Source organism: Pongo abelii, chromosome 11 (assembly GCF_028885655.2).
Source record: "Pongo abelii isolate AG06213 chromosome 11, NHGRI_mPonAbe1-v2.0_pri, whole genome shotgun sequence".
In the NCBI taxonomy this organism is placed as follows: domain Eukaryota; kingdom Metazoa; phylum Chordata; class Mammalia; order Primates; family Hominidae; genus Pongo; species Pongo abelii.
The window spans coordinates 127,062,300-127,088,764 of NC_071996.2; the positions used below are offsets into that span (position 1 = coordinate 127,062,300).

Sequence of the window (26,465 nt, forward strand, 5' to 3'; positions counted from 1 at the left end):
TGTAGAGATAACTGCTTCTAAGTTCCCGCTCACTTGCAGATTCTAGAATACCACAAAATTGCATGATCAATGGACAGAAAAGAATCTGGGCAAAATTATAAATTACAAAACCTACATTCAATGTTTTCCCCCAAAGCATCCAGGCTCTGGGACTGCCGTATGACAGTTCAGCCTTTTGATAGTTCAGGGATGGTCCCCCTAGACACACGCACACACACGCACATGATGCACATACACACATACACACACGTGTCCTTTTTTGGAAGTGATCCATACTAAAACCTTGGGAGCTTCTCACGATTCAACCCCAATGTCCATTCCTCGGTTGAAAGGGCACTTCCCAGAGAGGCAGCGTAGTGAAGTGGTTGAGAACACAGATTTGACAACTCATAATGCTAAGTGACTTTGGGAAAATTATTTAATCTTTCTAAGTTTTATTTTTCCTATTGTAAAAGGGAGGGGGAAGTTATAGAGTAAACAAATTACAGTTTATAATTACAAATTATAGACTAAACAAGGCAAAGTTTGTACAGTGTTTAGTATAGAGCCTGTAGCACAATAAGCATTCAAAAAATGAAAGCTATTGCTTATTTCCTTGTTTATGACCATTATTGTTTTGTTGCTCTATACATTTTCTTGCTGATGTTGTGTTGATTCTCTGTTCATGTGTTAGGTGGCTGACATTGCACTAAAGTGATGTGCGCTGTAATAATCATGCACTACCTTGCCCACTAGGGCAGAAGATGGGGCTGGTCTGTTCCTACTGCTACTGTGCTTCTTCACTTACCTAACGGTCAGTTTGGGGGTCCTTTGGCCCCTCTCAAGTCACATGAGGGAGGCAACAGCCTTGTCTTTTGGGGACCAACATGACCTGGGAATAGACAGGTTCCTTTCAAGTCTGTAGTCATTTTTGATTGCCATCTATGCAGCCTTTTCTTTTTCTTTCTGTTTTTGTTTTGATGGCTTCCTATGGGTATTGAAGACTTAAATTTCTTTTACTTATATAAATCAAGAGTAAAAAAATACCTAAAACAAAGACTCTATCGATTATATATTTGAGGAAAACCATGGGCAAGCATAAGGAAAACCATAGGCAAGCATAAGGATGCAGCATTCTGCAAGCAGGTGCCATGAACACATGTATAAAATTCATTACTTCTTACCTGAATTGTCTGGTGAAGATGATTTTCTCTTTTGGCTTCATACTGCTTGCTCCATAGACATTGTCTCTGGTTTTCCATAATTAAGAGTCCAAAGTTGTCCAGAAATAACATTTATTAATCAACAGTAAAACACACAATAGAAAAGGCCTTATAAATAAAACTATATATTTATAATGCTTTATTTTTTTGGTCCAGTACTCCACAAAACACTACAGACAGTAACAAAATAATTCAATAAATATTAAAAATTTTCAATAGAATTATAGGACACTTTATCATATTTCAGCATCAACAATGCCACAGCCATTAGATACGCTATTAAACACAGTCATAGATATCTTTCTTGAATAATGGACATAATAAATTTTTTATCAAGGAGTCATAACATTTACACATATCCATACACAAGATAACAGCTCAGAGGAAATGAAGCAGACTCCCCAGTGACCTGGTTTCATCTGCCTGTACATCATTTAAAGATATTACAGTGTTAACAGGATAGAAGTCAACACACTAAAGAGAAATGTTGGGATTTGCTTGGGGTGGAAGGAAGGAAAGTAGGGTAATTAATGAAAGCAGCTTACATATTTTCCATTGCTCTCTTAGCAATATGCTCCCTTCCCTTTTCTGCCTTTTCTTGGTTGAGGTATTCCAGCACTTTCATTAACAGATCTTCATCCAAGTACTGCCTATTTGGGGTATCATCATTCTTCGGGGGCCCCACAGGGAACCTTTTGCTTACCGGGGCCAGCTTGTCAGTCTCCTGAGAGCTGCCTTGATTCAAATGCTCTTTGATGGCCTGCTCAATTTGTTCCTCTTCCTGTAGGTCATCTTCAGATGAGCTTTGACCAGGAACTCGCTTCACTTGGTTTGAACTAATGATCTCAGGGTATTTAACTAGCATCCTGGCCAAGTACTCACCTAATTCTTGATCCTTGTCATTCAGGTTTTCATATGCCATCTGTCTGTTTTCAACATATGGCATCCAGGCAGCTTTGGGAAGCTGGTTCGATCTAGATCTTCCAGGACCATAAGGGAGCCTTGGCAGAACTTTCTCCTGGTTATATGGATTGGGAAAATATGAAGTTTTCTGATTTGCTGCACTCTCCATCCCTAAAAGATTTAAAATATCCTCAACACTGAGCCCGTCTGGTAGGGCCTCAGTCCCAGCACGACCAGGTGTTTTAGGGTAGCCACTCTTGGAGAGCATCTTATTTTGGAACAGGTCTGGATGGTCTAAGTCAGCCTCTGAGATGTCGTCTAGGTCAACAGGAAGGTCAAGTTCCCGCTCCGGTTCCACTGACCCATTCGGCTTCTCCCCAGTTTTGAGCATCTCAATTAAGTCTTCTGGGGGTATCTGTAAATTCCTTGAGATTTCAATCAGCTGATAAATAGACTGAGAATCAAGAGGTTTCTCAAAAAGCCTGGTAGCCCTTTCCCCATTTTGCCCATTCTGTAACCTCCCACTTCCTGCAGCATTTACTAACCTTTTCAAATAGGCAATTACTTTGGAGACATCATCTGAGAGTTGGTCTTTACTCTCTTTCCGAAGATCTTCTTCCTGGATGCCAAGCTGCCCTGAGCGTTTCATCTCATCGTTGATTTGTTCATTTTTTTCTATATTCTCTTTGCTGTCTCTCACCTCTTCCTGGGTTTGACTCTCTATTTTCTCCTCTACTGGGTTCCAATCTTCTCCCCCTACCACATCTTCATAGGCAATGTTATTAGCCTTGTAGATATCATCTTCATCATCCGTATAAAGTTTTTGCTCCTCATCCATCCTCTCACGTTTCTGGTTGTTTGGTCCTGTCAGTTTCCCCAGCTCTTGGAAGACAGATTCCAATGTAGCAAGGCTTTGAGGAGTATATTGTTCCTCCACTATTTCATTTGTGCGTTTAAAGGGGTTATCCCTGGAATTCTCTTCATTCATAGGAGGGAATTGCATGTGCTTAAGCTTTCTTTCTGGCCACTGCTGTGTCTCATAATCATCACTCATGTCCATTGGAAAGTTCTTTTCTGAATTCAAGGCATAGGGCTTATTTTCTTTTGGTGCAGACTGAGGCTCATTTTCAGCCTGTCTCAAAGCTTCGAGTATTATTCTCATCCAGTCTTCTTCACTCAGTGAATCCCTCTCGGGCAAGTGACTTTCATCGCCATTTTCTTTTTGCTGAAAGGGGACAGAGACACCTTGGTAGGGATTATAATCTGAGCTGCTTTCTTCCTTATGAGCCTGTTGCCGGAGCTTTTCTATGTACTCCAAAGCCCTGATCATTTCAGGACTGGGAAACTTTTTGACATTTTCCAGCCTGAGGTCTGGTTCTTTCTGAAGCAGCTGGTTTCTCTGAAATGAAGCTGCTTCAGCCCCAGAGATGAGGAAAATTAAAGGGATAAGAGACAGGGCTGCTCCAAGCCAGTGGGTCTTTGCTTCAGCCATGTTTGAAAGATTTCCTTAAAACATAGAAAATATGAGTTAACACAAATGAAACAAACTAGAAGACACTATAGCAAAAGAAATAATTGATCATTGAGGTGAGGAAAAAACATAGTAGATATTATTTCACATTAAGCTTAGGATAACTCTTTTTAAAAATTCATGAATATTTTCTACATGATTCCCACAAGCAAACCACAGGAATCTTTAGCAAAATTATTACTCATTCACCAAAAACTTGCATAGCATTCTCTTAGTTAAAACAACAGCAAAAACACTGATATGAGATTTCCCAAATTTTATTTTTTCATTTACAGAACTTGTAGTTTGATGTTTAGCACATGTTGTTTCTTTATAATAAAGCAGCAAATACTTCCCAATATGTTTTAATTATTTTATATATTGAAGTCTATTGGCAAAATAATGTGTTGGCTTAATTTAAAACATGCATGTACACATACACACCCACAAATTATGTCCTTAAAGTTGTGTCAAAAAAATGTGGTTTATTTCCTGAAATGTCTAAGTTTGTTGTTGAAACACAGCTGCAGTTACATGACCATATATGACAAAGTAATACTGTTATATGTCAATCACACTGAATTACCTTCTGGGGAGTCCTATCCAGATATATTTTTCAGAAATAACTTGTTCTCAATCTGATACCAAATCCAATGATCCATAAATAACCTCCAGAACACGGGTCTTCTCGGATTCCAGCCAGTAGACTAAATCAATGAAGTTTCTTTTTGTGTGAACGTGCTAAACCAATAAAGTGTTTTAAAATCTCTTTGCTTCATATTTCTTCTAATAATTTATATTATGACTGTCTTGCAAAATGCAATTGTGGTTATACTTTTCATCAGCCCTCAAGAGTGTATAGTAAATAATAACAGATGCTACAGAGAGAACATAAGTTTTTTTAGCTAGTCTATTTCTGAACTTGTGAGTGTTCAGATTCAGTTTGTCTTCTGTCTGTGTCTATTTTGGTATGGACCTGTGAAATCTTAAATCACTCATACTGTTTAGAAAAATCTTAAAATAACCACTATGTAAATCGCAATTCAAATAAACACATATGATGTGCTGAATTCTTCCTACTTAAAAATCTCCATTCATTTTTTTCTCCAATGCCTTAAAATCTTACATAGGAATTAGTAAGAGGATTAGTTTTTATGTGTTTTACATTTAATATTGCTAACATTGAAAAAACTATTTTAATATTGGCTATTTTGTTGTAAACAAAATTAATGTAAGAGGAGTTTACAAGTTCATTCATATCTTTACCACATCATGGTTTTGTGATAGATAAGCTAAGTTATTTGTATACAATTTTCTGTTAGCTTAGACATCAAGTGTAGAAAATACCATTGTCCACAAGATTATGCTGATGATTTTGTTTCCAGTTTTTTAGAGCCCAATAATGGCTTAGTTATGAAAACATTTTAGCATACCTATATACTTATTTAAATGATTCACATTTACCAGAGTACTTAATTTATTGAAAGAAAAATCTTGAAAGGCATTTGAGAAGATACTTCCAAAATGTTTATTATAAATACATGTTTACTATAAGTAATTTTATTCATAAAATAATGAGGTTCAAGTAAAAATACATTATGCACTCTTGTTTATATTATTTCAGGATTAATGTAGCTTTGGTAATCAACTTTCAACACTGGCATTTGAAATAATAATCTTAAAAACCTTATTGAACTTATTTTCTTTGAAGCCACAATACTGAAATAGTCTTAACATATGGATTATATGCTCATCTTTAAAATCATTATCTTGGAACTGCACTTTGCTGTAAAGTTGAAGCAGAATACTCATTGCAGTTGTTTAAACCACAGCCTAACAAGTGTTACCCTTTGCTTATCTATTCAGCTTCAGTTTGAATGACATAGTTATTGCCTTTGAGTGAGACCCAAAGGATTCTTTTCCCAGGTAGCAGCTCTTTCAAGTAGTAAAGATGTTTCAACAGCTCTACGATTCTATATAGGGTTTGATTTAAAATTGAATTTTCTGAAATCCAAATAATTAGAACATTATTTTTCCCCTGATAGCTATCATTAAAATCTCTCAAGTTAAAATGTCTTTTCTGTTCAAATCAGACTAGAGCATTGAAACATGCAGGCGACTATATGTAATTTAAGCAATTCAACTAGTTGGGATACAGAAAAAATGAAATACTTGTCCTAGACAAAATCTTTAGCAACATATTGAACATCCTCTTTAAATCAAATTATAGTAATAACAATAACAATTTACAAAGTTATGAGTATTTTCATCATGTATTCAAAATGATCATTTCTCTGTAATTCATGGTCACAGCCAAATTATAACCCAAGATAATATTTTGCCCTGGAAAAAGGAAGAATCCAGTGTTCAGGAAAATCCTAAATTAATATCTTAGAACTAAAATTAGGAGATAATAATGTAAGCTCTTTCAAATATACAAGTTCAGAAAAGAATTTTATATGGTTAGTTAATTCAGAGCTCTTGTAAGATAAATATCAAAGAAAAAAAAACTAGTTCCAAAATTGGTTGCCTTTATGACTAACATGCTTAACAGCCTTTGAATCATTGGAAGCCTACTGTTAAGAATATTAAACATACAAATTATACCCCTGGCTTCGTATCTGGCTCTTAGTGGCAGAAATAATAAATTTTGGAAAGAAGATATTGGGCTTGGTTAACTTTACATTAATCTGTGTATTGACACTAAAATCCTTAACTTTTTCACTCTTTTTTATATGATTATCTAAGTAACATTCTGGTTGGTAAATATCCAACATCAAGTAGTATAAAGCATAGACCCGATCATGTATATACACATATGTAGTGTCCTTACATTGGCTGATGAGCAGCAGGTTGCTATTCAGTTATCCTATCCACATAAGCTTGCCAAACAGTCTTTTTCTTCTCAGCTAGGAATTAAAAGAAGAGCATGCAATTTGGAACTTTCCAATAAATCAAAGAGAAAAGCAGCCTTACCTCTTTTTGTTTATATGGCAGAGGAGCTCCACAGCATATTCCTCCCCGTTCTCCGGGCGAGCTTCTCGGGCCGATTCAGCACACGGACAGCTCCTCTGCTTATAGGGAGCCGCTGCGCCTGACTCCGCACTGCCACACTGACGTCACCGGGCTCAGCCACAAACCCCAGCACAAGCGAGGTTTTTCAAAGAACCGAGAGAAAATAATCACTTTATATTGGAAAAAAAAAAAAAAAAAAGAAAGAAAGAAAAGAAAAGAAAAAAAAGTTGCATGCTTACGCCACCTGTCTTTTTGTGGCAAAAATTGCAGTTTTCCTTTTTCTTTTATCAAAATCTTTGAGACGGAATAAACTGCTCTGCACGATTTCTCTTACAAAGAGAGAAACGTGTGTCAGACAGACATGGCTAATTGCAAGACAATCTCATCTATGTTCTAGCATCTTGTTGTAATAGTTTCTTGGTGTCACTGTTCTAATTGTTGTCGTCATTGTTATAAGAAAGTTTTACAGACAAGGATTATTTTTTCATCTTTGCCCATAAAGAAATTACATTACGATTTCCTGTTATACCCAAGATGAATGGAGGACACATTATAAATATGAAAGGCCATATTTCTTATCATGACCACAGCCATCATTCTTTTAAAATCATATTTATTTGAATAAAACAGAGAGTTGTCTCTCTTTTATATGAGTCAACTTTAATAGCTTATATAGTTTTTTAAACGGGTATTTATAAGACTTCAAGTTTAGTAGCTAATAACTCTTTATATCTCTGTTACTGTCTTTCAAAATATCTGATCTCAGAAAGGGAAGCTCAGAAGTTGAGTGCTGATGAAAATACTTTCATCTACTTAAAAAAAAAAGTCTTTTCACTGTTTGAGAAAAATGTGACACATACGTAACTAGAATTCATTTGCAATCGAAAGGAAGTTGTACTATAAATATTTCCCTTCTCCTGTTGAATCAGAGGAGTTGAATACCTTCCATGAATGTGAACAATCCAGGGAATAATACAGCAATTAACTCTCAACCTCTCAGATTTATAATTCATAATCATTCTTCTGCCTTACCAGATAACCTGATTATATATTTCAATAATTTATATAGATATAAATTTTAAACTTTATTTTATTAAAGATATGAGTTTCTAAAAACTGTGTATGGTGACATATACTTTAAGAATGCAACAGAATCTTGCTATATAAGAGATCCCATGTGTTTCTGGTAAATGAACAATCAGCCACTGATTCAATAAATTGTAATATCTACTAGGTGCCAGATACATTGCTAAATGCACAATTGTTAACTAATACAAAAATAAGTGATTTTTTTGCCTTTGATGAGCCTTTCAGCTAATGGGGATGACATGCAAATAAACACATAATTTTCATATAAATTGGAAAGCATCAATAGAGAGGTTAGCTAGTAGTGTTTGGGACCATTTGGATAGCCAATGGGTTCAACCTAGAAATTCCGGGGAAAACAATGTCCTGGAATAAAAGGCCTAAGCTGAGATTTCTCACTATCAGGTTTTCTTACAATGATTTCTAACTATGTTAGTACTTTTGAATTCCTTGAAAAAATAGGAAATGGCTTAAAGTCTTACAGAAAAAATCTTGGAAAAATATGCCTCTTGATTCTCCTTATTTGGTTTTCCTAAACAACTAGGAGATCATCATTTGTGGATTGACATGAACTCATAAACACTCAGACTGGGGTTATATAGCCAATTCATCCAACAAATTTTGCCTCACAGTGGTTTTTTAGGGCATGATCAAATGCTGGGTTGAAGAGACCTAAATATGACCCATTTCTCAAGCATCATCTCAATGGCACCAGCTCATTCACTGATATCCTTAGCTAAGATTGTCTTAAATCTTAACAAAGCCCTGGCTAGCTGCTCTGAGTTTGACCTAATTTTCTGTCCAGCAGTTCTGTGTGACCAGTTCAACTAACCAGTATCAACACAGCTTTAGAAAACTCTGCAATTATTCTTAAAATATTGAGTTTGTTCAGCACAGGTCTCAAAAGCCCTTAAGAAAGTCATCCTGGCTAGGCTAATTCATTTATGTGGAACTAAACTTTTTGGCAAGAACCAGAAGCTACAGTTCTTCTAAAGCCCCAGAGAGTCAACATCTTGCCTGGAAATATCTTCAATCATCCAAAAGACATGCAAAACCTCATTCAAAATCTCCAAGTAGATGTGAGATTCCAGGAGGCTGTTGCTGGGATGGATTGGCTCCACTAGGCTCAAGATGTGGGTAGAACAATAAGCCATTGTGGGCTATTGAATTTCTGCCTATCTTATGAGACTATGATAAATACCTCTCACTTATTGAGTTCTGTTATGATGCAAGCACTGTACTTGGAACCTAATTTAATCCTCCTGACAACTATAACAAATAGGTATTTTTATCTCCATTTTACAGATGAAGAAACTAAAGCTCAGAAATAAGTAAGTTGCCCACTATTTTCTGACTCATAATTGGTAGAGCTAGAATTTGAATTTAAGTCCATTCTATGATATTTCTACAATAAAAACTATGATTCAGACACTGCTAGAGATGGAAATACAGAAATAAATATGGGATGGATTTAATCATTAAGGACCCAAGTCCAGAATTTAGTTTCTTTGACAAAAATCCCCAGTTGTCCAGTTGCTTTTCCTGGTCTAAGAAAAGCATAGGCATAGGCCTGGACTTCTATTTGGGGCAGCACCAATGGAAAGCAAGAATAAACATTAGACCACAGCCTTGATGCTATGGGGCATACATCTTCCAAATAAGAGAGCAGTTGTTGAATTAGAAATATTCTATTCACCAGCCTGTTTTTTTCAAAATCAAACTCCCCAAACATATTTTTTAACTTTCAAGTTCAGGGGTACATGTGCAGGTTTGTTACATAGGTAAACTTGTGTCATGGGAGTTTGTTGTACAGATTATTTCATCACCCAGGTATTAAGCCTACTACCCATTAGTTATTTTTCCTGATCCTCTCCCTCCTCCCACCATCCACACTCTGATAGGCTGTGTTGTTCCCCTCTTTGTGTCCATGTATTCTCATCATTTACCTCCCACTTACAAGTGAGAACATATGGTATTTGGTTTTCTGTTCCTGCATTAGTTTGCTAAAGATAATGGCCTCTGCCTCTATCCATGTCCCTGCAAAGGGCATGATCTCATTCTTTTTATGGCTGCATAGTATTCTATGATGTATAGGTGCCACATTTTCTTTATCCAGTCTGTAATTGATGGGCATTTAGGTTGATTCCACATCTTTGCTACTGTGAATAGTGCTGCAATGAACATACACATGCATGTGTCTTTATAATAGAACAATTTATATTCCTTTGGGTATATAACCAATAATGGGATTGCTGGGTTGAATGGTAGTTTACATCTTTGAGGAATCGCCACACTATCTTCCACAATGGCTGAACTAATTTACACTCCCACCAACAGTGTATAAGCGTTCCTTTTTCTCCACAAAACTGCCAACATCACCAACATCTGTTTTTTTTTGTTTTTAAAAATTTTTCAATGTATTATATTTAACATATTTCCAAAAGTCATTAATTTTTTGCCAGTAGTTATTTGTTCTAAAGGGAGCTATTTCTCAAATAGAAATGTATTTGGAGAAGAATTTAAAATGATATATATATATACACACACGTATATGTACACACACATATATATATCTCAATAGTTTGTTGATGTAAAATATTTTAGAGCATGTATAAAACATTAAAATAACCTATAAATCTTTGTATCCCTGAGCCTGTTTCAAGGAATGATTTAAACATGCCTTAGAAAATTTTAATTTTCTTGTTAGGTCTAAATTGCCAACTATCATCGCTGCCAAGAAACGAATCTCTATATTGTGAACGTTTTCAAAATAATTATGTACTATGTATGATAATGGATTTTTAGAAAATTAGCTTGCATCCTCACCAGGGTGCTGTTAATTTCAAGTTAATCATTCACAATTTAACGCTAAGTAATTAGAACAGATGAGTTTGTTTTTATGACCGGATTTTCTTAAATCTTGGTCATTTTATTCTTTGTTATTCAATTTCATATTTTATCTAGACAAGATTTTGATTTCTATCATTCATACAAGCAATCCTCTACCTTAGTAATCTTTTCATTTGAAACATCTCGCTCTTACAGTCCATCACACTTCTCATTTTGTTTCAATTTATATGGAAGCAATTGAGATCCACAAGGCCAATGTGTCCTGTTTCTCCTTTTTCTCTTGTCTGCTTCTTCCCTGTCTCTGACTGCCTCCCTGGCTGCCCTTCCCTCCCATGGAAGATCAGACTCTCATGGAGGAGTCCAGGTGCAGCACGCTTAAGCTGAGGTCCTCCAGCACTCGCCTGACTGTGCCAGCAAGGAGGGTATAGTGTCTCCCCTGGCCCCTTAGGGCCTTGGCTACTTGTCCTTGCTCAGTCCTCACCTGCCTGCCTGCCTTCTCTTCTTTTTACTTTTTTTTTCTTTACACTCCCTGTTTACTCTTTACCACCTTTATCTTTTGCTTCCAAAATCTAAATTCCATTCTCTTAGTTGTAGTGCACTTTATTAACAAATGACTGTTTTTTAACTCAGTGGCAAAGAAGAGTGAAATATTTTTCCACTTCCCTTGCAAAGGCAGGGCCTGCCAAATTGCTGTTTGGAGAACACAGAAGTCAGAAACAGGGTATACCTTATTTAATAATGTGACTGCACAGTTTCCCAGACAAAATCCACTAGGTTCTAGGAGGTAGAAACTCTGCTTTCTATTATTGTACCCTCATGCCAAAAATATGTTTGTGAATCGAGTTGAATTAAAGTTTTCTCATTCCCGCTACCAAAGCTTCACACATTTCCTCTTGGAATTTTTTAATCCTCTTACAGTAGCATCCTTATGCAAATGCACTGACTTTATTCATTTGCATTGCATGCACTGCTAGCAAATTCAGTTTAGTTTTTTTTAAGGAACATTTTCCTCCACTACAGGAGCATTCTATATTTTTCTAACTTTTGCTTCATTTTGTAAAATATTTTCCAAGTATTTGAGTAAAAATATGAAATTGCACATAGAAAGAAAATTGAGCTGTTCTTAATTCCAGTATTTGTTTATTCTTTGTAATATGTTTGCTCTGCATATCAAGGTACCACATTACTGACAGCCCTAGGTGGACTAGATAACATTTAAGGCTCTTTCTACCCCTTGATCTCTTTACTCTGTGGAATGAGAGTCTGCTGTGAAATTTTTTTTATTTGTCTAGTAGGTATTAAAACATGATTTTTCTCATAAACCCTCAATAAGAATTGTATAAACCAAATAAACACAGGCTCTTCTTTTCATTGACTTTGGATTCTTGGAACCATCTGGTACTTGGAAGAAAAGCAAGTACCATTTTCTTAATCTAATACCATGAATGTTTGGGCATCTGCTCCCTCATTGGATTTTGGGAGAAGGAAGTTTGTGCACTGGAAGTTAATTACTTTGCTTAAAACAACGATGAATGTCTCAATCTTTCAGATTCTCCTGGCATAATTGTTTTGTTAATCAATGTTTTCAGCATTTACATGCCAATATTTTAATAACGATTTTTTTTTTTGGCTTGGAAATCTCCCACCTACACTCTCTTACCCCTCCTTTTAATCAGAAGCCCAGAGAGATGTAAGAAAGTCTTCAAGGTTAAAGTGCAGCATCTTTATGGTTAAGTTTAGCATTTTGTGTCCAGGGCTCCCACGGATTCACCAGATGACTTTTCACAGTTCACTTAGCCTTTGTAGGAATTTTGGAGTGCTTTCTATATTGGCAAAATGAATATATCACTTCTGGAGGTAGGGCACTTGCATATATAATATGATGTGGGGAGCTGAGAAAAGGCTCCTTAACCCAGAACTTTCTCCCCCAAATCCAGCCAGCCTGTCTGTATTCTACATCATAGGTGGTTTGAGGTTTTTTAGAATTTTTGGTACAGGGTCCTTAGGAGCTCCATTGTAAGGGATAATTCATTAATCAGTTATTACCTCCTTAGCAGGAATTAGCGCACAAATCAAATCATCTCACTACTTTGACACTGAAGAAAGGACACAGGCCCTGTATACTACAGGGGCATGATTAAAAGCATGTATTGGAGTCGTGATTCTCAAAGGGTGGTCCCAGGTTAGCAATATCAGCACCACTCGGCAATCTGTTAGCAACACACATTCTCAGACCCCACCCAGAAGGGTTCATTTAGCTTAAAACCAAATATAAATGTAAATACACTTGACCTTTTCCGACAGCCTTCCTAGAGACTGGCTCACCAGACCATTATTTGCTTCCGATATGGAAACGCTACTGATGTTTGCAAAGAACATCTCTTCCTGGCTTTATAGAGGTTTCAAATTGATTCTTGCATAAATACAGATGGGTTTATCTGAGTACAAATTAGCTCATAGATTGCTATGATTGGAAAGATATATAAAATGTCATCCACTCTAACCTGGCTCATTGCTTGCATCTGCTCTGTCAAATTTCTAACAAACAGACTCCCAGCATATAATATTAAATTTCCTTAAATACCTCCAAAAAATAGCAACTCATTACCTCCCAATGCTCCCTATTCCATCTTTGGGCAAATTTATTCTCAAGTTTTGTGGGTATTTCCCCCCTTGTACTGGGCTGAAATATGACCCCCTGTGGCTTCACCATGGATCTGAGTTCTGCCCTGGAAGGCTATGTGGAGCAAGTCTTGGTCCTCTTTTCTGTCACCAGAACCAGGCCTCGCCAGCCAGTTTGCTTTTTCTAAATGAAACAGTTCTGTTAAATTTTCTTCATAATTCATGGTGCTGGACCACAGCTCCAAAGCACAGTCTTTGGCCTAATTCAATATAAGACTTGAAAACAGCATCTAGCTCAGAGTGGATATCCTTCATCCCAGTCCACTTGCCTAGAAAGTTCTCCCCAACCCCTCCACACTGCCCGCTTTTGCCCAGTCAACATCTTGCTTCTGAGGAAGCTCATTTCCTCAGGGGCACTTTCTCTGAGTTTTCTGACTCAGCCAATTCTCTCTAGAATATTTTCTCATGGAACCAAATATTTCTCTTGGTTAGTACTTAGTATAGTTGTAATATATTATAACATTTTTATTTGTGGGATTCTTAGATTACTCTCTTCCCAAATGACTTTAATGTATTTGAGGACATAAAGAAGTCTGGGACATAAGTCCATTGTACCCAAAACCCAGCCAAACCAATGCTTAAAAATAGTAACATCTACAGGCCTGAGTTTCAGCGCACACACACACACACACACAAATAATAATAATAATAATATCTAAAAATAAGCATATCAAGATCCAAACTGACCACATTTCCTTCCAATCCCTTACCTCCTTCTCAAAGTTCTCTCTTAACTAATTCTAGTCTTGTCCCTCCAGTTCAATCACGGAACTATTATCTCCTTGGCTTATTCTTGTACTTTCTCCCTCTCCACTGCCTCATCCCTTTATTTCCACAGCCATTGCCAATTCTTCCCAGTTGCCCCTTTCTGGTTTATCCATTTTCATAGCCTGTTAGCATTCTCTTATGTTTGGCCATTCAAAATCTCTCCCCAGCCTTTCAAGTGTCTATCACTAATCTTTCATACATGCCTTTCTATTCCAGGAAGTTAGGTGTTGGCACCTTAAGGGAAATAACATCTACTTCTAATTTGAACTAGCACTCAGGAACTACTGCTGACTGCATAACTGATGGGAAATGACGATGGGAAAAAATGAACAACAATGGGAAAAAAAAAGCAGTCAATATCTATTAAATGCCTAAGTACAAGCCAAGGGGCTCCATCCTTTAAACACCATAGCAAATTATCTTTCAACATTTTTCCATCGTGAGCCTCCCCTGCTCAACTGGTGCCAACTGGATTAACTTTGCATAGTTCAAGGTCTTCCACTGATTTTTTTAATGCTCCCTGATACTTCTGCATTCCCACCCTTCCTAGATTTTTGGCTGGTCCTATAATCTTCTCAATCAGAAGACATACTTAATCTTCTCAGACCATCTTCATCTGCATCATTCTCCTTGCCTTGAAAGTTCTTCCCCTCTTCCCCACCATTTTGATGCTTTTAAAAAGTTTTACTTGAGACTGGGTATGGTGGCTTACACTTGTGATCCCAATGCTTTGGGAGGCTAAAGTGGGAAGATTGTTTGAGGCCAGGAGTTCAAGACCAGCCTGGGCAACATAGTAATACTCCATTCCTCCATCTCTACAAATTTTTTTTTAATTAGCTGAGTGTAGTGCGGCATGCCTGTAGGCCCATGTACCACCACCTGAGAGGCTGAGGCAGCAGGATCACTTGAGCCCAAGAGTTCAAGATAGCAGTGAGCCATGATCATGCCACAGCCACTGCACTCCAGCTTATCTCCAAAAAAAGAAAGAAAAGAAAAACAAAGTTTTACTTGATGTATCTTCTCAGTAAAACTTTCCTTAATTAACCCTTACCTCTTGCATGCAGTTACCCCATTATTAGAGCACAGATTTTTAACCTGAAGTCCATTGAAACCTATCAGATTAAATGCAAGTATTTATGTACATGTGATCATGTGCTTTTTGTTGCAGGAAGCTCCAGGGCTGTAAAGAGGTTCTCAAGTGAGTCTATGACCTTGAGATTTTGTTGTAGCTCTTAGTAATGGTCACCAAATAGTTCTGGCTCTCCTTCCTCCTGAGCTTATGATAAAATTGCACCACCTGAACTCTTGTGATTGGGTGGCACCATGTGACAAGTTCTAGCCAATAAGCTTGGAGTTGAATGACATGTCCCAGGGCACTTTCCCTCACCATAGAGGCAGGCAAGTTTTGAGGTGGTGGTTGATCACATAGCTTGCTCTGTGATTGGCTGCAATGTGCAGAGTTACCTTCCAGAACTTTCATGAACAGGTAAGGTGAGAAAATAAAGAAATAAAGTTGTTTAAGCAATCGATTTTTAGAAATTGTTATGACACATAACCTAGCCCAGCTTGATTGATATAACTATTGAACACGACCAGTTTGGAATATTGCTATAGCATGAATGTTGACAGAGTTTTAGTGATAATCTTACCCAAAGAAAGGAGATAAGACCAGTTGACAGTGAAAAGCTTGTCCTGCTTTCCCCTGGGTGCTCCTGTACTCCAAGGGGCCAATCAGATGCATCTGTTTCCCAGAGTATGAAAAGCATATCCATAACACTATTGGAATGTTTTTGCCAGGCATAGACATGGCATTAAGTAGCATTAAGTTCTATAGTTGTCTGAAATGTATTCCTTGTGCAATTCTCCTAGTTACACAAAAAAGAAACTATCAGTTGGAGGCTAGCATGAACACCTTTCTGATGCTTGAAGATCCTCCTTTTTGACCTTAGACTGAGCTTTCTGCAGGCTGCAGGATCTAACCAGAAATTCATTAACATCTTTACGGTTGTATTGAACTTAGGGTTTGAATTTCTTTCCATTTATATAGGCAATAAAATTTTCAAGTTGATGCAGTGATATAAACCTTCTTTGATTTAGGCTTAACAAGAGGTTCAATATTGAAAAAAATTAAGTAAATAGTAGCACAAATAATGCTTACAGATAACAAAGTAATACTTCAAACGACTAATTTTTGGGGGGGAAATTTTGTATTATCTTGTAGTGAGGCTTAATTCCCATTTTGGAGTCCAAAACTCTTGTGTATATTCTCACCTCTCTCTTCTTCCTGTCTCCAAGGGTTCTCAAGATTCATTGAGCAGGCAGGGCACTGTGGCTCACACCTATAATCCTAGCAGTTTGGGAGGCTGAGGCAGGAGATCACTTGAGCTTAGGAGTTGAAGACCAGCCCAGGCAACATAGAGAGACCCCATTTCTACAAAAAATTTTTAAAAATTAGCCAGGTATGATGGCACACAACTGTAGTCTCAGCTACTTGGGAGGCTGAGGTGGGAGGACCATTTGAGCCCAGGAAGTTGAGGCTGCAGTAAACTGTGATTATGCCACTGAACTCCAGCCTGGGCAACAGAGTGAGACCCTGTCTCAAAAAAAATAAAAAAAAAATTCAGTGACCAAAAACATTGTGTGTGTGTGTCTGTGTGTGTGTGTCTGTGTGTGTGTTTTAACACTTTAGTTCCACAGCAAAACTTGCCTCAGAACATATTCAATAGGCAGGAGTTATGTACAGCAGAAGGTAGAAAACTGGGCTTGGGTCTGCTGTGTGGCCTTAGGCAAATTACTTAACCTCCCTGGGCCTCGGTTTGTTCATTTGTCAAATGAGGGTAACATTACCTAGGCTGAGGCCTCAGAGAGTTGCTGCAAGGATTCAATTATATAATAGTTGTAGAAACACATTGCAAGGTCTGAGGCACTCTGCAGATGCCTTCCCTGATTATTATTCAGCTCCCAGTCCCTGGGAATTCACTGAAACAGGGCTTGCCATGCCTGAATTTTAACATTGTAGCCAACCTTAAAACATAATAATTTCCTTTATACTGATGTGATTAGAATTGATTTCTGGACGCCGTTGCAAAGCAAGTCATTTGCAGCCTCTCCTCCATTAGACTGAAAAAGAAAGGAAACGCAAGTGTTTGCGTAACTGCTAGAAGCCTGTTTCTCTGTCAAGCCGGCGGAGGTGGAGTTTCTTCTGGGAGGCTGCTTCTGGCTCCCTTGACTTCAGCAGGGCTTGGCGTCAGACGGAAGGATTTTAAGTCAAAACACACACGGCTATACGGAATACGATGAGTCATGTTCCGCCGGGGCTGAGCGGCTCGGGGGAATCAGCAGCAGAAATGAATGAGAGTGAACGCCTCCTCCAGGCCTGCGCCACCGCCTCCTCAGCCCAAGGCCAGGTTCACGGTTTTAATCATCAGTGTCTCCGCACAGCCCCGCATGGAGGGGCACGGCGGGAGCAGTTTGCACATTACACATTCACAGCGGCGCAGCCGTTCATTACAGTCATCCTCGGGCTCTGCCCTAATGAGACTCAGGAACAAGGCTTTAAATGTCATGATGCTTTTGTGTCTTTTCCTGATGGGAGAACTACACGATGCTGGTGATGCAGCCGGTTTCGGAGGAACCAGGGCGGGGGCCTCACACGCAAACACCGAAATGACGACCATCTCCAAGGCCCCCAGACCTCTTGGCTACTAAGCCAGATAGAGGGTTCTGAGTGAATGAGCCCCTTCAGATTCCCTTTGGGGTATTTATGTCCGGACCTAAACTCTAACATCTCTAAACTGTCTGCGTCTGTCTGGCTAGCATCCACCAGCTGAAGTAGGACTTGGGTCTTTTAACAATAATAAGGAGATTAAAATCCTGTGGGTTTTTTCCTACAATGGTGAATCCCTTTCTTCTAAACTCGGCTTCATTAATCTTTATCTTAGCCAAAAGTCAAGAACCATCCACGTATTAAAAGAGACAGAGAGTCAGTTAATGGGCACATTCTGGTGCCAAACTGCCTGGGTTTGCACCTGCCTCTTCCTCTTCCTAGCTGTGGAGCCCCAAGCTATTTATTTATTGTCTTTGTTCCTCTGCTCTCTCCTCTATAAAATGGAAATCATAATAGCAGTTACCTCATAGGGTTTTGTGTGACTTCAATCAGAACAATAAGCATTCGATAAATATAGTCCTGTTATCATTAAGACATATTTATTGACCTTTTTTTTTCACCAAGACTTGCATCAGGCACCGACAATACAAAGCAAATAAAATTCAAGGACTGTTCATGTGGAGACTAGTGAGGAAAATGTCTATACACATTGCATAGGCTGTTTTGCATTACTATAAAGGAAGACCTGAGACTGTGTAATTTATAAAGAAAAGAGGTTTAATTGTCTCCCCATTCTGCAGGCTGTGCAAGCATGGCACCAACATCTGCTTAGCTTCTGGTGAGGACCTCAGGAAGCTTACAGTCCCAGTGGAAGGTGAAATAAGAGCAGGCATGTCACACGGCAGGAGTGGCAGCAGGTTTGTGTGGGCAGACTTTTAAATAACTGGATCTCACATGAACTGAGGGAGAACTCACTTATTACCAAGGGGATGGTGCTAAACCATTCACAAGGGATCCACCTCTATGATCCAATCCTCCTGGCCTCACTTCCAACATTGGGGATTACATCACAACATGAGATTTGGAGGAGACAAACATCGAAACCATATCACACATCACAGCAGGCTGTGATAAATGGGAAGACAAGCGACCAGTGGCTGGAGAGAGACCATGATTAGTGTTGCATAGGAGGGCTGGAGATTTTAGATAGCAGGGAACCTTTGAACTTGAGTGTCTAAAATGGACGGAAGCTGGCCAGGAAAAGATTGGAAGCAGCTGAGTGTGGTGGCTCATGCCTGTAATTCCAGCACTTTTGGAGACCGAGGCAAGAGGATTCCTTGAGCCGAGGAGTTCAAAACCAGCCTGGGCATCATGTAGAGACCCCATCTCTACAAAAATTAATAATAATAAAAATTAACCAGACATGGCAGCATGCGCCTCTAGTCCCTGCTACTCAGGAGGCTGAGGCAGGAGGATCACTTGAACCCAGAAGATTGAGCCATGTTCACAGCACTGCACTCCAGCCTGCAGCCTGGGCAATGGAGTGAGATCCTGTCTCAAAGAAAAACAAAGAAAGAATAGAAGCGTTTGCTTCATCTCAATCTCTCAGCAAGTCTGCAGCTTTACGCAGAGCTTTCTTCAGTTGTCCAAAGAGTAGAGCAGGCTGCTCCCGGACCGTGAACGTGACCCACAGGGTATGTGGGTGTTTTAGAGCCTTATCTCTGTGTCTGGAGCCTGTCCCCACACCTGTGCTGCTCTAGAAGACACTACATGCTCCAGGGCTTTACTATGTCTCTTGCACCCAAAGATAACAAATCAAGTCAAAGAAGGGGTCTTCTTTTTTTTTAAGAGAAAGAGAGAGAAAGAGAGAAGGGACGGAATACTTGCCAGAGGCCAAGACATTCTATGTTTTTAGGATATTCCTGATCTTGGGGCTATGGAATTAAGTTCTCATAGCTCTCATCAAGCAGTCACAATAGGACACTCAGCTAATGACTTTTCAGGATTTCTTGGGTGAGGAAAGATAAAGAGGCAAAACGAAGGGTATGTGATCATGAGAATAGCTAATGTTTATTAAGCTGACTATACGTCACACCGTTTACAATTACTATATCTTTACACTCAACCGATTGGGAATATTACATGTTGAACTATGTTAACTTGCCATTTTTAGATTTAGAAAATGATCGAATATAGCAAGTTCATGTGGTTCAAGCTAATATCATTACCATTCTGTTGATGAGGAAACTGAAGTTTAGACAGGGTCATGAATAGACACAAGTGACCTGTGGTCAGATGATCTAGATTTGATTTCTGGTGACACCACTTAATAATAGTTTCTACCCTCATAAGGATGTTGGGGGGTGGTGGCTGTTAAATAGGATACTTTAATAAATAAGTGCCTAGCACATTTTGAGATTGCAACATTCTTTTTTCTATACCAACTAACCCTTGATCAAAGGAGAGGAAAAAATAAGTAGACTAATCCCCATTCCTAGGCAGTCAGAGGGTTAGGGGTGGGCGCTGGGCCTCCTGGTATCTTGCGTTGACTACCAGGCCTGGTCCTGTTGTCCCCAGTTCCCAAGATCTAGTAAGAGAGAAGCATTTAAATGATCACTCTGAAAAGGAGAATTCAGTGATGAGTAGAACATAGAGCAGTGACTGGGTTTGAAATCAGGAAACTGGGGACAGAGGTCCTTTGTTGAGTTTCTGGAGACTTGGGATGACACTCTCAGTTTTGCTTAAAGGGACCACTAAGAAGGCAACAAAAACTACTGGGGTGGAGCATAAGAAAAACAAAGACAAAAGAGAAACTGTCAAGAGTACCCATTGGTTATATCATTGATCACCATTTCCCAGGAGCCATGGAAATGAGAAGGCTTTCCAAGAGGCCCTCAAAATCTTCCTCTACTGCTGCCTTCTCTTTGCTACCCTGGGGCTAGCTATAAAGGAGAGCCAGGCACCAGGTTAGCGGTGATACACAGTTACAGGAAATCTCAATCTCTCATCAGTATTAAGATTACGGCTTCCCCTCATAGTCTCACTCTTTTATTCTACTCAAAACCATGATTAGTTGAGTGAAATAAATTTAAACTTGAGAATTTGGCAATCATCTTTTAAATAAATGGAATCCCCACTGAACAAAACTAAATCCAACTGGGTATTGCTGAAACAAATTCTGTATAGTTGGGTCTTACATAGAGTACATGGTGAATGTGTTCTCCCTTCCAGCCTCCTACCATAGCACCACGAATCTTCCATGGAAACAATTATCTCCTTCAAGAACCAGCATGACTGGCCGGGTCCAGTGGCTCACGCCTGTAATCCCAGCACTTTATGAGGCCAAGGTGGGCAGATCACGAGGTCAGGAGATCAAGATCATCCTGGCCAATATGGTGAAACCCTGTCTCTACTAAAAATACAACAATTAGCTGGGCGTGGCAGCGCATGCCTGTAATCCCAGCTACTTGGGAGGCTTAGGCGGGAGAATCACTTGAACCCAGGATGTGGAGGTTGCAGTGAGCTGAGATCATGCCACTACACTCCAACCTGGTGACAGAGCTAGACTCTGTCAAAAAAAAAAAAAGAAAGAAAGAAAAAAAAAAAAAAGAACCACCATGACTGATGGAAGTTTGAACTATAGGTGCAAAATCCAGCAAGATGGGTATGGGCCTTACTACATTCAGATTTGCCTCATTTTGTGCTTATCATTACTCATGTAATTACTTGTCACCATCAACTCAAACCAAAACCACAGAGGTTTTTTAAAGGAGGTTGACGAGGAAGAGGTACTTGTTTAGGAACCCCTTTACCTCATCTTGGCCCCACATAAGCCTGTCCCTCCACAGCTGCATCTCAAACCTCAGACCTTAGCCTGCCATGAGCACCAACCACATTGAAATCTCAATTTCTTGAAGCCCTGCTCTCTGACAGAATCAATCTGTAATAATGACAGAACACGCTATTTGGGTAACCTTCCACTCATGCATTTATTCATTCATTTGCTCATTCATCAAATGTTTATTGAACTGATTGAATTATTCAGAAAGTAATGGTGCTGTGCTCTCTGCCCTCTTCGAGCTCACAGACTAGTGGCTGGGACTGAGGGTGGGTGCATTGAGGGGGGCAGGGGCGGGAAAGTGAAGGAGGCATACACATACATCCTTGATGGATAAAACAGAATAAAACATGTTCTTGAGACAGGCACAAGGAAAAGGCCAAGAGGGAATAGGAGCAATTAATTCTCCAAAAAGTTAAAGAGAGCCTTCATGGATATAGTGACATTTGAACAAGACCTTGAAGAAGCATTCAGGAGGAAGAAAAGTGAGGTAAGAACTTGCTCTCCTGAGGGAAAGGACTGAGCAAGATACAGACTGGGGAGGAAGGAGGTTCGCTGAGGGAAAGACTTTGGTTTGCCACAAGGACAGCAGCCAACCTTTAATGCAGGTTCCTCTTGTTCCAAGCACAGGGCTAAGTGCTTTACATTAATTAAAACATGCAATCCCTATAATAATGAGATAGGCACCTTCATTGTTCGCACTTCACAGAGTGGGAAACTGAAGGCCCCAAAGATCAAACAACTTTCCCAAGCTTGGATGTTTATTAAAGTGAGGAGCAGAGACCCCCGCAGGCAGTCTGCCTTCCTGACCACACCCCACATTGCCCACGAGGATTGTGTAGAGAAAGTCAAGCAAGGCTGGAGTCTTGACAGACACTGTCTCAAATGCAGATGAGGGGATTTGGGCTTCATTGTCAAATTTTCTAAGGAGAGAAAGGAAATAAATGACAACATGAGGAAAACAACTGGGGCAGCTGTGTGGAGAATGAATTTGCATCTTAATGAGAACATTCAACGCCTCAAGCCAGAGCTTCTAAAGAAGGGAAATTCAGACTTTCAGGTCCTCTAAAGAGGCTGGAGACTTCCAGATAAATGGAGGGCAGGCCCAGATCAGCTTAAAGACCCTTCACACATCCTGGGCAGGTGGCTGTCTACTGGATAGGAACCAACCTCACCACCCACCCTCCCCCCCCCCCCCCGCTGCCAAAGAAGTTATCTAGATCAGTCTTCTCATTCTACAAGTCCTGTGTTTCTTCCATGGCATGGCCCAGGTTTACACGCCCCAGTATTTAAACCAGCAGGAGTGCACCAGCGGACTGCTCCACAGCTACACCTCCAACCTCTCCCGTCTACTTCAGCCCAAGGAGCACAGCCAGCCCTGGAGGAGCTGCAGCCCAAGATGTTGATGCTGCAAACAGGGAGATGCTGTGGTCGACCTTGACTGTCCTCCCAAACTAGTGAAGGTGCACTTCCTTGCAGTCTGGCCCTACCTCCCACTCTCATTGGCCCTTTTTCTTTTTCTTTTCTTTTCTTTTTTTTTTTCTTGTCTGCAAAGCTTAGACCAAAATAAGTAATCTAGAAATATCCAGAAAAGAGTTAATTAAAACAACTCAGGTTGAGAAGGCAGATGCAGAAGATCAAGGTGCTTCCGAAGTTTTGACACAGGACTCTAAGAGGGAGAAATGAATCTCAAGACCGCTGTGGGACACATGCTCCCGCAACTTCACAATTGAACACATAGAGCTATTGCCTTACACCTAATTGCTCCAAATTAGGTGTTGCATGTAATTCCATTAAAGCCTTGCTAACTTGTTATTCGTGCATTTTTAAGGGGGGAAAAAGCCGACCTGATTTCAGCTCTGTGCTCCTCTCCATGCCAATCTCTCATTCATTAGCAGTCTTGGGAGGAGAGTAAGGAGTCCTTCCAGCAGAGCGCCACTTTTCCTGGAGTCATTCAACTTTCTGCAGATTTGATGAGAGTAAATCCCACTAGAATTTCCCTCCCTTAGCTGAGACCATGGCTACCTGAGCTGAGAGAGGAAGATTGGGGCTGCCGGACGGGAGTAAGGGATAGTCCTGGCTGCCAGCACATAGGCAGTCAGGAGAGGCAAATGCAGTCACACCTGGGTGGCAGTCTGTCTAGTGACACTTGAAACCAGGAATGTGGCAAAACTGGTGGCGTTCCTCATGGCTAGAGAGATAGTAACAGGACGCATTTTTCCGGAGGATGGTTCTGATCATATCTAAGTCAGTCGTGAGAATCCAAAAAAGTCCAACCAAGTAGGGTTTTGACCACTACCTGTTTAGAACCCTTCAACGGCCAGCTGCTGCCCTAGATTAACTCCCAGTCCTGATCGCTGCCCCCGCCCCCTCCCACCACCAGTCCCTGCAGGGCCAGCCTTTGCTTGTCTCCCAAGTCCTGCTCTTTCACTGTCATCTCTGCCTTCTGTTCCTCAATTATGTGGGGCTTTCTACTGCTCCAGAACCTTTGCACATTCCACTGACTCTGCATGGAGTGTGGCTTCTTGCCCCTTCTGCTTAGCTTCTACTTACAGTCTGTAGTCCTTACTTTACTCATCATTTCCTAATAGAAATTATCCCTGACACCCCAGGTTAAAGCAGGTTCCTTTTTCATAGACTCTCTAAGAAACTAATTTCGTACTGTTTTGACTATAAATTCTTATTTTTTGCATTCTTGATGCTCTGACATTAGGAGCCTTGATCCTGGCGAGACTGCCCCTCCCAAGGTCAGCTGTTCTCTACTTCTCTGCAAGCAGGCCTTTAATACACAAACCAAGAAATGCACAGCCCACACCTGTAACTATCTCTTTTACCAAACTGTCACAAGCCATGCCAACGTTACCCTACCCTAAATCATCCCAGGGCCAACTACGGGACAACCAGAGACCCCCTCTAGAGCTCACACCCCCCTAGATTATTCCAACTATCCAATCCCAAGCTTACTCAGTGTGCCTATTCTGCCTCACCCATTCCCTCCCATTAAACCCAGTAAAGGCTCAGGGGCTTGCTCTGCCCTTCCCCATCTCTGCCTCTTGACCCATCCTGGCCCTACCCCATGTGGCCCTGCATGGCATGGAATGGCATGGTGTGGTGTGCTTCCTGTTTCTAGGAATCAGTGAGTATAAACTTCTTCCTTCATAACAATCATTTCTGTGTCTGCACATCTTACCATACTCATTTAAAACAAATACTGGGCGCACCTTAATACATATACTTTCACAGGGCTTTCCTGGGTTTTTCTTATGATTTTTTTTATGTCTGGCCCTCTAGATTGTAAGCTCCCTGAAAGAAGGTTCCATATCTGTCAGTGCTGGTGTGTGTGTGTGTGTGTGTGTGTATTGTATGTGTATGTGTGTGATGCAGTCTCCCTCTATCACCCAGGCTGGAGTGCAGCGGCACAATCTCAGCTCACTGCAACCGCCACCTCCAGGGCTCAAGCAATTCTCTGGCCTCAGCCTCCCAAGCAGCTGAGACTACAGGTGTATGCCACCACACCCAGCTGATTTTTTTTGTTGTTGTTGTAATTTTAGTAGAGATGGGGTTTCATCATGTTGGCCAGGCTGGTCTCGAACTCCTGACCTCAGGTGATCCACTCACCTCAACCTCCCAAAGTGCTGGAATTACAGGCATGAGCCACTGCACCCAGCCTATGCTGACTTTTTAATCACAGTACCCAGCAACGGAGTGATGCTCTATTAAAAAAAAAAAAAAAAAAATCCCAGTCCCCTGAGGGGAACAAGCAGCACTGTACAGGAAAGGGGAGGCCATGGCCTGCAGTCACAGACCAGATGACACAACTTGCACGGGAACAGACCTGGCACACAGGTGGATGGGCATCCAGCACTCCTCTAAGATAGGTGAGAGTCCAGGTGAGTGACAGTCAGACCAGCTCTGGACTCGATAGGCTGGAGAGATAAGCCTAGTGCCAATGAGGTCTGGCTCACTGGTAGGCAAGTTAAAGGCATCTGTGACTGGTTGAGAGGGTCGGTGGGGAGCTTGGAGAGGCAGGTCTAGTCAAACTGACTGGTGAATCGGTTGGCATTTTAGCACACCCACCCTGAGAGAGCCTCAACAGGCCACTCACTTTACTTGAGGATCTCTACCATGTAGACAACATGAGGATCATAAAATAATACATGAGGGAGGGGGCAAAAAATAAGGGCTTCACCTTGCCAAGGAGAAAGTCACAAGTGCTCAGGACCTTACTTTGACTACTTGTCTGGAAGACGCAGTCTGTGTTCTCAGCACACCCTTAGGATACTGCAGAGTACATCCATTGAAAGCCCAAGGGCACTTAGAAACACAATCTGCATGATGGTTGACATGGCTGTAACTGTAAAATAACAGCAGTGATAGACAACCCCCAGGGCTTAATCACAGGATGCCCGAGTGTCACTGTTCCTTGTCGCTTTCTCTTTAAAATGCGTCACAGAAGCTAATCATATATGCTGAGCATTGTGCTGGAAGCCCCTGCTCTGCTCTCTGACACAAGCATGTCCAATTAGAAGCCCAGCATCCAGCACCTCTGACCCTATCCGTGGGAGGCAGACTCCCAAGCCCTGGATTCTATTTCCAGCCTCCGCAATGCTGAGCCGGGTGAGGTGACGCATCACCTCGCCTGGTGCTTTCTAATTGACAGCCTGAGAGCATCGCATCAAGTGCTCCTTTCTCCAAGCCCAATTAAGTAGTTTCCTTCTCCCAGAAGGCAAGTTTTAAAAAATTCTCTTTTAACTCCATTCTCCATTCCCATTCTCCAACTCCTAACCATGTCCCCATGGGCAAGCAAACTCATGTGTTTAATGTGTATCTTTTTGCTTTTTTATATTCTTGCAAAATGGGCTTTGTTGTTCTGTGTGTGTGTATCTTTAATTTGCGTACATTGTATTGTGTTAAATGTCTCCTTCCATTTCTTGTATTTTTATAACTCATCACTATGCCGCTATGGTTTATCCAAGTTGCCAGGTGTGAATCTAATCAGCACGG

The 26,465-nt window shown here is 40.4% G+C and overlaps 1 protein-coding gene across 2 annotated transcripts in view; it reads right to left on the minus strand.

Moving 5' to 3' along the window:
- Positions 1 to 1,326: 1,326 nt before the first annotated feature.
- Positions 1,327 to 26,465, minus strand: part of SCG2 (secretogranin II) — a 74,209-nt gene continuing 49,070 nt past the window's right edge. The window contains exons 2-3 of one of the 2 annotated variants that reach the window (XM_063712583.1): positions 6,592 to 6,800; positions 1,327 to 3,611 (exon numbers count right to left, since the gene is read on the minus strand). In XM_063712583.1, coding sequence (XP_063568653.1) covers positions 1,744 to 3,597 — 1,854 coding nt within the window. In that variant the 5' untranslated portion in view covers positions 3,598 to 3,611; positions 6,592 to 6,800 and the 3' untranslated portion in view covers positions 1,327 to 1,743. 2 annotated transcript variants of the gene reach the window in all.